General features: G+C 36.7%; 1 protein-coding gene across 1 annotated transcript in view; it reads left to right on the top strand.

Moving 5' to 3' along the window:
* Positions 1–13,934, top strand: part of GMEB2 (glucocorticoid modulatory element binding protein 2) — a 2,829,650-nt gene that overhangs the window by 2,782,104 nt on the left and 33,612 nt on the right. The window contains exon 9 of the mRNA XM_044056980.1: positions 10,660–10,782. Coding sequence (XP_043912915.1) covers positions 10,660–10,782 — 123 coding nt within the window. The remainder of the gene's footprint in view (positions 1–10,659; positions 10,783–13,934) is intronic.

A 13,934-nucleotide genomic window follows, 5' to 3' on the forward strand; every position in this document is an offset into this window, starting at 1 on the left:
ACTGGCCACCTCATAGGGAGTGACTCTGGAGGCAGTCTACATTCCCTCTCTCCACAACTTCCGGGCAGACTAGCTCAGCAGAACCATCACAAAATACCACGAATGGATGCTTCACATGACTGTCTTCCTGGATCTGGTCCATCAGTGGGGTCCACCTCAAATAGACCTGTTTGCCTCCTCCATCAACAGGCAACTTCCTGGCTTTTGCACCAGGATACCACACCCCCACAGGCACTGGCAACAGATGCCTTCTCAATCTCCTGGAAGGGGAAAATATCTATATGCATTCCCCCCCTTCTCACTCATTCAGAAGGTCCTGCTCACTTGTCTGCAATTTCAGCATGCCTTCCTCTGGAACCCCCTTTAACATCCAGACTCCCAACTAAGCTTTTCCTCAAAGGGGTACTTCACCATCTCCCCCACCATGGGGTCTTAACTATGTTTTGGAAACGCTTACACTTCCTCCATCTGAGCCAGCAGACAAAGCCTCTCTAAAACATTGTACTGGGAAAACTGTATTACTAGTGGCCTTGACCTCAGCCAGAAGAGTATCAGAGCTACAAGCCCTTATGGCTATTCATCTTTTCCTAGTTTTCCACAATGACAGGGTTACTCTTAGAACTAACCCTTACTTCATGCCCAAGGTGATAAATGACCTGTCCCTCAATCAGGCTATCCACCTACCTACCTTTTTCCCTACCAGTAAGAGAGTACTTCACTCCCTGGATGTTCACAGGCAACTCAGGTTTTATCTGCATAAAACCAGGTCCATCAGACAGGCTGACCAACTTTTTGTCTCCTTTTACTCCAGAGCCTTGGGGAAGGCAGTAACCAAACAGACCATCTCTGTCTGGATTTCCAAAGCCATCACCTTCTGCTACCAATACCATGGAAAATCTCTGCAATGTACTGTTAAAGCACACTCCACCAGGGGGCTATGGCACCTCAGGAGCCTTCTTCAAGGGTCTGGATACATCTACCATTCTCAAAGCAGCTGCTTGGTCATCGGTACACATCTTTACCAAGCATTACAAGCTAGACCACATTTCTAGAGGCAGGGTGTGGTTTGCCAGGGCTATCCTTCATGGATTCCTGGAGAAAGCCTCTAGACCACCATGCCATTCACAGTGAGCTTTAGCACTCACCCATATATGGAATACTGCAACATTGGAATAGAATGACATAGAAAAGTTGTGAAAAATCTTACCATAACCATAGATGTCCTTCTCTTCCATGTTGCAGTATTTCTTCCCACCCTACTTCCCCTCCTGTTAGGTTGCATTTGCCTTTCTGGGCTGCATAGGACATGCATTGCCCTTACTAGGACTGGTGCTGACTGGGGTTTTCAGGTCTGAGGGCTGGTGCGTGCAGACATCACGTTTATGGCCCACGTTTCTTGAGCCATGTCAGACGTCCCATCCACAACTTATGGACTGAAAACCTTTGCATACTGGGCCGGACATACTCGAAGCAAGAGGAGTAAACCCATATGTGGAATACTGCAACATGGAAGAGAAGGACATCTATGATTATGGTAAGATTTTCCACAACTTTTCTTTCCCAATTCAGGTAAAATCCTAGAAAAAATGGTCTACAACCAGATTACTGCTAATTTATATCCATACCATCTTCTATTCAGGAAGCAACATGGATTCTGGACAGGATACAACACCCATAACACTCTTCCCTCACAGATGACATCCTCTCCAGTGTGAAAAAAAGCAACATGACAGGAGCGGTCTTTATTGGCCTCACAAAGCCTTTGATGTAACTGACCATAATTTAACTATTTGACAAATTAACTGAAATAGGTATTAGTGATGAAACAAAACATTAGTTTGTAGACCTCCTTACCAATAGATCCTTCAAGGTTGAAGTAGGCACCACCACCTCTTATGAAAGGAGTCTCTGGGGTTCCACTTTAGCTCCTCTGTTATTTTCCATATTAATCAACAAACTCTTACTGATCATCCTCAGATACCTCTAATTCTTTATGCAGATGACATGGTCCAATGCAGGTCAAACAGATCTCCTCTCTATTATAGAAACTCAGCTCTAAGATGACCTCCAAATCCTAAACTAGTGGCTTATACGTCAGAAATTTATGTTCAATCCCTGAAAAACAAAAGCAGTGCTATTTGAACCAACTAAAAAATAGCCAAAGCACCTGGCTTCTTTAATATTAAAGATGTTAACAATACCACCGTAGAAACTGACACATCCTTCAAATACCATGGCATTTGGGTAGACCAATCTCTTAACATTCCACTACACATGCAAAAACATCAACATAATACAGTTCTGGACAAACAAGCTATCACTTCTTCTGTCCAAGCCAGCCAAAGCTGCCATAGGCAAAGGAATACTTTTATTTCAATTTGAATATGGTCTGCCCATTATAGATGCAGCCTCAGAGAAATAGGCCATCACCTTACAAACCATCTCCAATAAAATTACTGACTCCATTAATAACACCACTGCCTAACTCTTGCCAAATCTAAATAGCTGTCGGTACATTTAAAAGAAAATCTCCTACAAGGATCACTAATTCAAAAAGCACATTTTCCTGAGACATCGTCCTATCTCACTCATACACTTTTCACCAAAACTCCCACATCTTAGGGGTATCTCTCAATCTCAACCCACACTACTAGTAAGTAAACTTTATTGCACTGACTGTGCATTCTCTTCCTTGCACCTAAAGTATGGGACTCCATTCTGTCTCAATCAGAAGTACTTAGACTTCAGACAACAGCTCAAGGAATACCTTTTCACCCAAGCAAAATACAGCTGCACTCACTCAGGTCATGTTACATGAATCCAGCAGCTCTCTTTCACAAACCCCTTTATCCATATTCCATCCTTCCTTATCTCATCTTGTCATCACCTTACTTACTGCCTTTCATTCATCCTACTTCTGTCTTCTCTTTGCATCTCTCTCTCTCTCTCTCTCTCACACACACACACACACACACACACACACACACTTCTCCTTTCTACTTCTCTTCCCTCTACATGCCTCTTTCACCATTTCTCTGTCTTCTTCCGATGACATCCTTTCTTGTAACTGTTCTCACTTGCCACTTCTAATGTTTCATACCTCACTATATAGTGATATGCTGCTGTCCCAGTAGCATAAGCCATCTCAGTAAGTATCAGTAAGTAAGTACATCTTATCTGTAATGCTCTGCTAAGCATAATTCCTTCTTTCCATCCATGGTTTGACATTGTAAACTGCTTCTTGACTAAATGTTTTACCATATTCTTGCATTTGTAAATATAAATGAGTTACCTTTATTTCACTGGCAGCTAATTTCACCGACAACCAAATCAGCAAGACCAAATCACTGAAAGTTCATTTCACTGAAAACTTATTTCACTGACAACTCATTTTACTGAAACTAATTTCTTTGACAGTTATATATGGCCTATTCCCCACTGTAGTGCAATCCTGGTGTTAGAATATATAGTAAGGGGGGATGTGGGGGGGGGGCAAATCCCACCACATTTTATAAATGTTTTAAACTATACACATGGATACTTACAAGTGCAGTGAATAACTGTTTTGCAGAAAACAATATACAACCAAAGTATGTGGGGGGCACAACCCCCCCCCCTTATTATATATTCTAACTCCAGGATTGCACTACAGTGGGGAACAGACCATATATAACTGTCGACGAAATGAGTTGTCAGTGAAATGAGTTTTCAGTGAAATGAACTTTCAGTGAATTGGTCTTGCTGATTTGGTTGTCAGTGAAATGAGCTGTCAATGAAATGAAGGTAACCCCTATATACACATATATATATATATATATATATATATATATATATATATATATATATATATACAGGTCTATATTACCAAATCGAAAAACCCTTTACGCGAATACCTAAACATCGACACCTATAACGCGAACCATGAAAATCCTGAACGCACTAAACAGTGAAAAATAAAATAACGAACTGTCATAGTTGGCCAACCCCACCACCCGCTACATACTATCTACCCAAACAAAATAAATAAACCACATACATACACTAACTAAACCCTACTTCTAACCTAAAGTAAAGCACCAAAACCCTACTTATAACCCTACACTAAACCCCACATACACAACTAACTATGCACTATCCTTAGCCCCTCCCTAACCATAAGGTCCGTAACTACTGCACACATCCCCTACAGACATACACCCAAAAAAATAAATAATACACATACATACATTTAACAAAACCCTACCTCCAACACTACACTAAACCCCACATACACAACTATCTATGCACTATCCTTAACCCCTCCCTAACCCTAAGGTCCATAACTACCGCACACTTCCCCTACTACATACACCCAAAACAAAAATAATAAACATACATATAGTTAAATAAAACCCTACTTCTAACACTACACTAAATCTTACATACATTACCTATCTATACACTTACCTTAACCCACATCCTAACCCTAAAGTCCTCTATCTATCTCACACTTACCTTACGGAGCTATACCACAGATGGGCCAACCATTATACTTTGACATTTAAATTTTCATTATTTTGGGTGTTTGGCGTTTCCGTCTTTAGCGCAATACGTGTCACTGTTTTCGTATTCACGGTTACAGTCTTTCGATCTGGTAATAGGAACCCATACACACACACACACACACACACACATATATATATATATATATATATATATATATATATATATATATATATAAATATATTTGCATCTGTAAATATACATACACACACACACACACACACACACACACACACACACACACACACATACATATGTATTTGTTTTTAGCATATCCTTGTATCTGTAAATATGTGTTGTTCTTTTCTTATGTGATCCTATTCAGCCGTACTTTGCCTTCATATGATTCATTGAGATCAGTGCACTATTCTGTTAAACAAATATAAATACATGAACAAATAAATAAACTCTTGTCACATTTTCAAAGACTTTTTGCTTCATTGAAAATGCCCAAACAACAAAAACTTAGTAGATTTTCAGACCCCCCCATCCTCTTTTTACTTACAGCAAAGAAACAAAATACATATACTTTAGAAAATGAAGTTTTACATCCAGACACGATCAGTTGTCCAGAATTGATGGCTGCATCCATAGGCTTTATTTATTCAAAAATTAAAGTTACCCATGCTAAAGGGAATGTTACAGCCTATGTTACTATTTACACTAATTGTTATCTGTTCTTTCCTTATGTCTATTTCCCTTCCAGATGTTAAAACTTTTAACCCTAAGGAAAAGTGCACTGGCTAACTTTAAATAAATAAACTAAATTGTGTACTGTTATATTAAATGCATTAAAGTTTTATGGCTGCTGGGGAAGCAATTACTTGTATAACTTATTCACTTCCACTTCCAGCAGTTTCAGACTTCGCATTTAACCTGGTCCTGTCTGGAAACTGATGGACTGGGTGCCTTGCTACCCTTTTGATGGGCATTGCCACTCCTTACAACTTCAAGCTCCTCCCCTGTCCCATAAACCCTTAATCTGAGGAGAAGAAGACCAGATATTATTCCTACCATTGCAGTTGTGATGTTTTCTGATAACTTGAGCTGTGATGGGTGTTTTTATGTTTTTCATTTACATACAGCAGTTAAGTATTCTAAATTACTGAAAACTGTTTATATGGTATTATCTCTACCAGTACTATGATCTTTAGCATCTTTTAAAGAGAGTGGGGGTTGGATGGGATAATTATCACCTTCAGACCTTCATTTATTTTTATTTATTTAATATGTTAACTGGGTAATGTCCGACTGGGCGCAAGGACCATTTTCAGCTGAGGCCCGGGGAGAAAAGCTCCTTGCATACATTTGAGACAAATTGAAAAAAAAATGAACAAAGTGAACAAACAAAGTGACAAACATTAGTAGTATTTACAATGTACATCCTGTGAGGTAATTTAAACTACAGGAGTAATTAACAAGAAATTACTAAAGATAGTAATCTAAATACATTATTAATTAACAAAAATTATAGTGCTAATTAACAAAAAATTACAAGACTGGCACAGTTTGAGATGGAAATAACAGCATGAGATAGTATTAAACAGTGTGCTACAGTCTGATAGGATAAGAAATGCAGTATTTTTTTGTTGAGGTAGGAATGGTCATTAAGTAAACCTGAAGGCTTTTTGCTACCTTCCTTACATTTGAAACGTGCAGCTTTTACTGTGATTATAGGGGAGGGGGAAAAACATTTTATATAACACATTGGAAAAAAAAAAAACAACGGTCTTACATTAGTATGGACTTTTGTGCCAATTGTGGTTCATGGACTGGTTTTGCAAAACTTCCCATGCTTGTTTAGTTGTCTGTTCGTGGACCTTATATGCAAAATTTCCATACCTTTTTACAAAGTATTAATATGGATTGTTGTATTCCTGATATAACCTGCAGTTCCTTATATAATACTGAGTAATCTGAATAATTTGTTTTATGCTTCAAAATATTTTAAAGGTTATTTAAACTGTGTTATAGAACTGTATGCTCTGGAGTAGTGTTTCAAAATATGTAAAATTCCAGCAAGAAAACAATACCAAGGTAAGGCTCCAGGCTCTCGAAGTCACTTTATTGTAAAAACAAAAGCGTTTTCAGCGTCAAGGCTTCTTTAGGTGTATGAAACAAGATACAAACACACCTATCTTTATATTAGCAATCAGTAAATCACATGTTCTAGTAGTAATCATCTTAAAGAGACAGTGTCAAGAGCCGTAGCATGAACACAAACTATATAAAAAACTATATAAAAAACTGATACCGTATAAAAAATGTGTAAAAAATATGTATGAAAAATATATACACATATATAACTATCTAAGAAATTCTACACAACTAAGAAATACATAAATAACTAAATATACCATAGTGGAAACACACAATATTACCTTCTAAGTGGTCTATTCTATATATATCCATTTGGTTTCTAAATTTACTTTTTCATTTAGAGTATTAGGTAAATGTAATGAGTATTCAAGGGGAGGGGATATCAGAATCCATACTGAAAATTTAGAAACCAAATGGATTCTGAAATTAAGAGCAAATATTGGTCATGGTTTAAATGATTGTATACCATTGAAACCTGTTTTAAAGAATAGACCACTTAGAAGGTAATATTGTGTGTTTATATTCTATATTCTATATATATCCATTTGGTTTCTAAATTTACTTTTTTATTTAGAGTATTAGGTAAATGTAATGAATATTCAAGGGGTGGGGATATCAGAATCCATACTGAAAACTTAGAAACCAAATGGATTCTGAAATTAAGAGCAAATATTGGTCATGGTTTAAATGCTTGTATACCATTGAAACCTGTTTTAAAGAATAGACCACTTAGAAGGTAATATTGTGTGTTTCCACTATGGTATATTTAGTTATTTATGTATTTCTTAGTTGTGAAGAATTTCTTAGATAGTTATATATGTGTATATATTTTTCATGCATATTTTTTACACATTTTTTATACGGTATCAGTTTTTTATATTGTTTTTTATATAGTTTGTGTTCATGCTATGGCTCTTGACACTGTCTCTTTAAGATGATTACTACTAGAACTTGGGATTTAATGATTGTTAGTATTAAGATAGGTGTGTTTGTATCTTGTTTCATACACTTGAAGAAGCCTTGACGGTGAAAGCGCTTGTGTTTTTACAATAAAGTTACTTTGAGAGCCTGGGGCCTTACCTTGGTATTGTTTTCTTGCTGGAATTTGAACTGTGGTTGTTACTGAGGTACCTGGTTGCCGCTGGAATTGTTTTTCAAAATACGTAAAATTTTTTTTAGTACCCAATACTTACCATAAAAGCTACACTTTTCAAATGCAGGGAAGGTGGCAAAAGGTCTCAAGTTTGCTTAATAGCTATTAAAACTTCAACAAAAATGATCTGAAGGGAATAATAACTGCACCCCACTCTCTGGAAGAGAGCCATCAAGATCTGTTTACGTTTGTGTGTGTCTTGCCTGCTGCATTTTAGATTATTTCTGGGTTGGTATTCTTTGCATTACTACATACTTTCAATAACATAGGATTGTTTGTTAGACTGCACACTTTCAGCAGCATTAGCCCAATGAAAGAGGGCACAGCAAATTCCAAAACTATGAACCCAGTACAGGAGGGCACAGCCGCACACATATATAAACTTATAATTGTAATAAGTCTGCATTATATGTATACAACTGCAGTGTGCCATTGAGATGGACATGAGGAAGCCTAAGGGTGTAAGCATTTCTGAATGTTTACTTTCTGACTGAATTATGTCTTTATTTGTCCATTGTTTTAGTTTTTTTTTTAATTTGCTCCTTTAATTTGGGTTAGGTAGTGGTTTATCACTTTTGTCATATACTGTCTGTGAGTGATAACTAACACAGTTATAAAATAATATAAGACTTTGTAACTTCAGGGTAACATGGAGACACCAGGTAAAGCCTCTTTCCATTAGCTATACAAATGGTGGCTTAATTTTTCTACCACCCAAACCATCTCTAGCTAGGCAGACCTGGTACCTCCCCCACTTTGGAATAAGACAAAAACACTTGTCCATTGTTGGATAAAGATCTGCTTAAATCCTTAACTGTATTTTTTCCTCTGGAAAGAAGACTTTATTTTTGCTAAGTTAGTTGTGGTCAGGATCCAGCATTCTGAATGATAATCCTTATTCCTAATGTGTTACTTTGTCCTGCAAGCTGTTGAGGCTGCAGTTTAGGACACCAGATCACTGGTTCACAGATTTCACTGTCTTTTTCAGCTTCACTTGTGTGTCCATCATCCCCTTTAATTCTCAGTCAGAGATAATGCAGACATCATTCAAGGATACATAAGTTCCAGCTTATCTTCATTTTGAATGCTGTTTGCTTTACTCATGCACTAGCTCAGCTGTTCAAGCTCCTTGCAGAGGTCACCACTGTCAGCCCTCTTGACTGAGCTATATGAATAAATGCTTGAACAATATTTGGCATACTTTTTTCGTATAGATTGCCTTCATCCCTGCAGTGCACTAATAAAACAGTCCACTAGTCACCTATCACACCAATTTGTGAGGATAATGCTGGGTTTACATATGTATGCTGCTATTTGATCATGAATGTGTGACGCCCAAGTCATGCCTCTCAACTGTCCTTGATTTTGACTCAAATTGAGCTCTGTCCCCCTTAATCCTGCTATAACCAATGACATTTGGAGAAAAGGTGGTGAATTATACTTAATAAGTAATGACAACAATTAGAGTTACAGACTTCTTTTACATCATAAAATGTATATTAATTCACATTCTTTTATTCTGTCAATGTCTGAAGTTTAGTACTAGTTTTTTAAAAGTGTTCCTAACTGTCCCTGATTCTGTCGAGATTTTTCCCTGTTTCATTAAGAACTATGCCCAAAGTGATGAAACAAGCCAACTTCTAGTAAACCAGTATTACCAACAGCCATCTGCTTATTATTCATATTGCCAAACCATTTGGAAAACAAAAAAGAGGAAGGGATTGCAAACCTTTTTAAATAATAACATTATATATCTAAATGACCTGCTTTAGTAGTCTTTTTACATCTTCTGTGACTGGGTTCTCCTTCCTAGTATAGTGCACGTGCATTGGATATTTATGTGCTGATCCTTACACAGTACACTAGGTTGAATGCAGTTTGTGGCATTTCTTTTTGTCTTTTCTGGCCTCAGGAGTATGCATGCAACTTATTAATTATGTGAGGATACTTGCAGACCCCTAACATGGGGTCAGCAAGTTAGAAGTATTTTTTAAAAGATTTTGTTTGGTTTTGTTATATTTGTTTAAGGGGGAGTGATTATTTTTGTTTGTTTCCATTGTGTTGCTAGTTTGTGTTCTGCACTTAATGGAGTAGAAAACATAATGGCTGTAACTTTTATTTTTAATTGCTACAGCCATTGAGGCATTGTTTGTGGGTAAGACTTAATTTTTAATAAGTATACAGACTGCTGTGCCTTATTTGTAAAGTTACGTTTTTCAATATAAATTACTACGTACTGTATAATGAGAAATATAGTAACATATAAAGTAATATGCAAAGCGATGCTAACTTTAATTAAAGGATTTTCTATCAGGAAAACTAGAAGGGATCAGTAATTAGGAATTAGAAACCGACTAAGTTGAAATGTAAAAGTACTTTCAAACAGCCTACGAGAACATTTAAAAATATGTAAGCTAGCTATTCAGCCATTTTCTCTGAAACATTTGGCATTTGTAATCTGAGTACATGGGAATATCATCTTCTGTAGCAGCACACATAAATGTCCATGCATTTAGCGGTTCCCCATTTTTGACTTATTCTTAGTCCTGTGCTTGCTGGCTTTAGTCTGTATGATAGCACGTACTGAAGCAACCTCTTGTTCTGAAGGTGTGCTGTTGCAAATTTTACATAGCTGCATTTTATTCGGAGCAGCAGTACTGCAATAAACTTTTATCATTCCTTCCAGGGTGAATTCTCCACTTGGTGCTTTGCTGACCTTCCCTCTACATGGCTTGCTTATAGGAAGAATCTATTCTGTTTCTTTATTGTATTTTATAACAATGGAGTCTGCTGTAACAGTTCATACCAAGTTTCAAACAGTTTGGGTTATATGAATGTTAACATCACATATTTCATTTTTTTAGATGCTGTGTTTCTTAACAACGTTGTTCAAAATTTTGGTATGTTGGATCTCATTAAGAAAGTTCTTGCAAGCCACAAGTGTCAGATGGATCGTTCCAGAGAACAGTACACACGTGACCTAGCAGGTGGGGACCATCCAGAAAATTAAAACATTGAACTTCTTTATGAGAACCAGTCTTTGATTATGCTTTATGAGCTTAAAAGCTAATGTAGTTAAAGTCATCCAGTGGCTGGATAGACATAGTAAGTTGAAAGAACGGAAACGGGTTTTGCCTACTGCCTTTATTTTATTTTGCCTTATTTATTTCTTAGTGAGGTAAACCTGCTAGTCACAAGTAGTGTTTCAGGGGCAGTCGAAGAGCACTGTCTACTTGAGTGGTTTGCTTCGAGCCTAACTATTGCAGGAGAAGATTGAGAGGATAAAATGTGGGACTGCAAGATGGTGGTTGTTAGCAATTTGTAGTCTTAATCCTTTCCACAAAACTGCCAGGCCTGATTGGTTACTGCATGAGTTTTGTTTACCATGAAGGTAGATTTTTGCTGAAAAGTTTCATGTGTCTTTATGGGGTCTCTGAAAGATCCAGGATTCTGCTACTCACTGCTTACAGCTCAATAATATATCTATTTTTATTAATGCAATACCTCAGTGTTATCCAGGCATAATTCTGTTTTGAATTACATTGTGCTAATTATCTCATTCTAAGACTACTTTAATTTATTGATGTTTAGTGTATGGAACATGGCTGACCACATACAGTCTTACTACCACCCACTAGACCATTAAGTCAAATTTTTAAGTTTTTTGTAGCACCCATGCCTGTCTTACTCACAACATCCCTAGTGTCTAAACATACTGTTTCTGAGGCTGCACCAACTTGGAGAAAATTGAATAAATGTATTTCTTTCATTCATAGCTTCATAGGTAGTTACTAGGGTACTGATACATGAGAATCTTTAGAAGAGCCTAGCCAAACAATCCCATGAAGTTTTTACCTCTTATATTTTAAGTATGAATTATTCAGAGATGAGGAGAGGATTTACATATTGCCCCTTTTCATGAAAGACAAGGGTGCTAAACTAGGGAAGAAATTGTAGCCAACACTCCTTTCGTACAGATTATATTTGAATAGTGTAAGAGGAGAAGATGATTCCAAAGAAACGCTATCCCTCCTACACGTTCTGTTTATGTTGCAAAAGAGATTTAGATCACTTATGCCTTTATTGCACTTGCAAATGTGTAGTAGGTCTGATAATATAAGGGCTGTTGAGGCTGTGTACACAAGGCAGATATCACTACTAGCCTGTATGACACTGCTAAGAGGGACAAAGTTCTGAGATGGTCTTCATAGTTTTTATAATTTAGGCCCTTGATTTTCTTAGTACGAGAGTGTTGTAGGCATTCGAGTTATATCACATGTTTGGACAGGTGCATAAAGAAGTGGCATTATACTCAGTGAATGCAGAATACAATGAAATGATCACATCCCCTGGATCTGGATGCCAGTAATAAGCTGTGCAAAAAAAAAAACAGCAGTTTCTTACAATAGTGGATATATAGCGATCAAAAGACGGGTTATTGTCTACATAGGTTCTCAGGACTTAAACTACTTGATCAGTTTTCAGAGGTGTGTTGTCAGTCTGATATTTCAAGGGACTTCTTGCTTGTCAAAGGATACTATTGTATATTTCTTGACGTTCAGTTTTAGTCCATGGTTTTGACATCAGCTATTGGTTTAGGGAAGGCTTTTTTGTGGATCTCTGTCCCTCTGGGGATTTTATGATGGCACTAAATTTACAGTCGTCTACATAAATCAAAACCCACTTGTCTTGAGCTGTTGTGATCTTTAGAATTCTAGGAAATTTGGAGAGCTCACACTGAGTGGCACAGTGAGTACAGCTGTTCTTCAGGAATCTCTTAAACAATGTCTTTTAATTTTTGTGACAATCAGATGGGGTGTATGACTGGGTTGTTGGTGAGTCAGGCTTTGATGAGGTGGTCTTCGATAACTTTAGATAGTTCATTCATTCTTTTGCTGTGAGAATGCTGTTGGCAGTCTTGATGTATATAGTTTATAAAAATAATGAAAAATTGAAATTGAATGAAATTAAATGCAATTAGCAATTTGTGATACAACAGTATACATTCACAATCAACAAATGCAGAACTAGGACTTCCAAGATAGCTGCACACTGATCAGCAGCATAAGTTCAGAAACTGATAAAAAGCAGTGCCATTAAATTTTTTTTCGGTAAATTTTAGTTAATGGCTAGTAAATATACTGGCTGGATGCCAGCAAAGAAAAACATTTGGAAAACACGAGAGAAAATTGATCAGAAAATGTAATAGAAAATGCTGTTTGGGAATGATACTATAGCTGTTCAGAAAATAGCAGTTCAAGCTTCAGTTTTGATTGAAGAGATGGTGTCCCATAATTTAGAGGAAAAATAAAATCAAATGTACTCAAAAGTGATTAAAATAAATGAAACACTGAAGGAATATATCAATTCAAACAACAAAAGGCTAGAAAAATAGAAGAAACTTTAACTAGCCATTCAGACGAACTGATAAAACTGGAAAAATAGCATCTGATATGAAGAAAAAGCTGGTTGAATATGAGATTTCCTAAGAAAAAAGGTTTAAAAAATAGCAGAGGTAGAAGACAGAATAAAACAAACAAAAAAAGCAACTGCTCAGTAGATAAAGATGAGTGTATCCAAAAAGTAAAGTAAAATCTGTGTAGCCAGAACAGTCGTGTCACCAAATAAGAAAAATACAAGTTTAATGCTGTCTTGACTCTTCTGGCTAAATGGATTTTAGAAGAGAGAAATGTGCAAAGAAAACCTGAAATGTTTTGCTGAAAAAGAAAATCTTGAACAGACGGTATTCATTTTTGAAAGCACAAGTAAGTAACTGGACTTTTGTTTCACAGCAAGGTTTGTTAATTGAAAGGGCATATCGGGTGTATTCTTCAAACCTGGCTTTGAGAAAGCAGCCAAGACCTATATTAGTAAAGATGCAATCATACCAGTCAAAAGATCCTGACAAAATTGGAGCAGAAGGGCAAAGTATTAAAAACTGGAGACAGCAGAGCGTTTATAGAAAATGTTTATTCACTATACACTAGGAAGAAGAAAAGGAGTTTTATTTTGGCAATCAGGGAATGCTGAGGCAGGTGTGAGATTCAAGCTGCTGTATTCAGCTGTCTTCAAAGTGTTTTTTTTTTTTCTGGAGGATCAAAGACATTTTTTACACAGAAGAGGAGAAAATAAAAAAATT

This window comes from Protopterus annectens, chromosome 14.part0, assembly GCF_019279795.1.
Source record: "Protopterus annectens isolate FY-2018-M chromosome 14.part0, PAN1.0, whole genome shotgun sequence".
NCBI classification, from domain to species: domain Eukaryota; kingdom Metazoa; phylum Chordata; order Ceratodontiformes; family Protopteridae; genus Protopterus; species Protopterus annectens.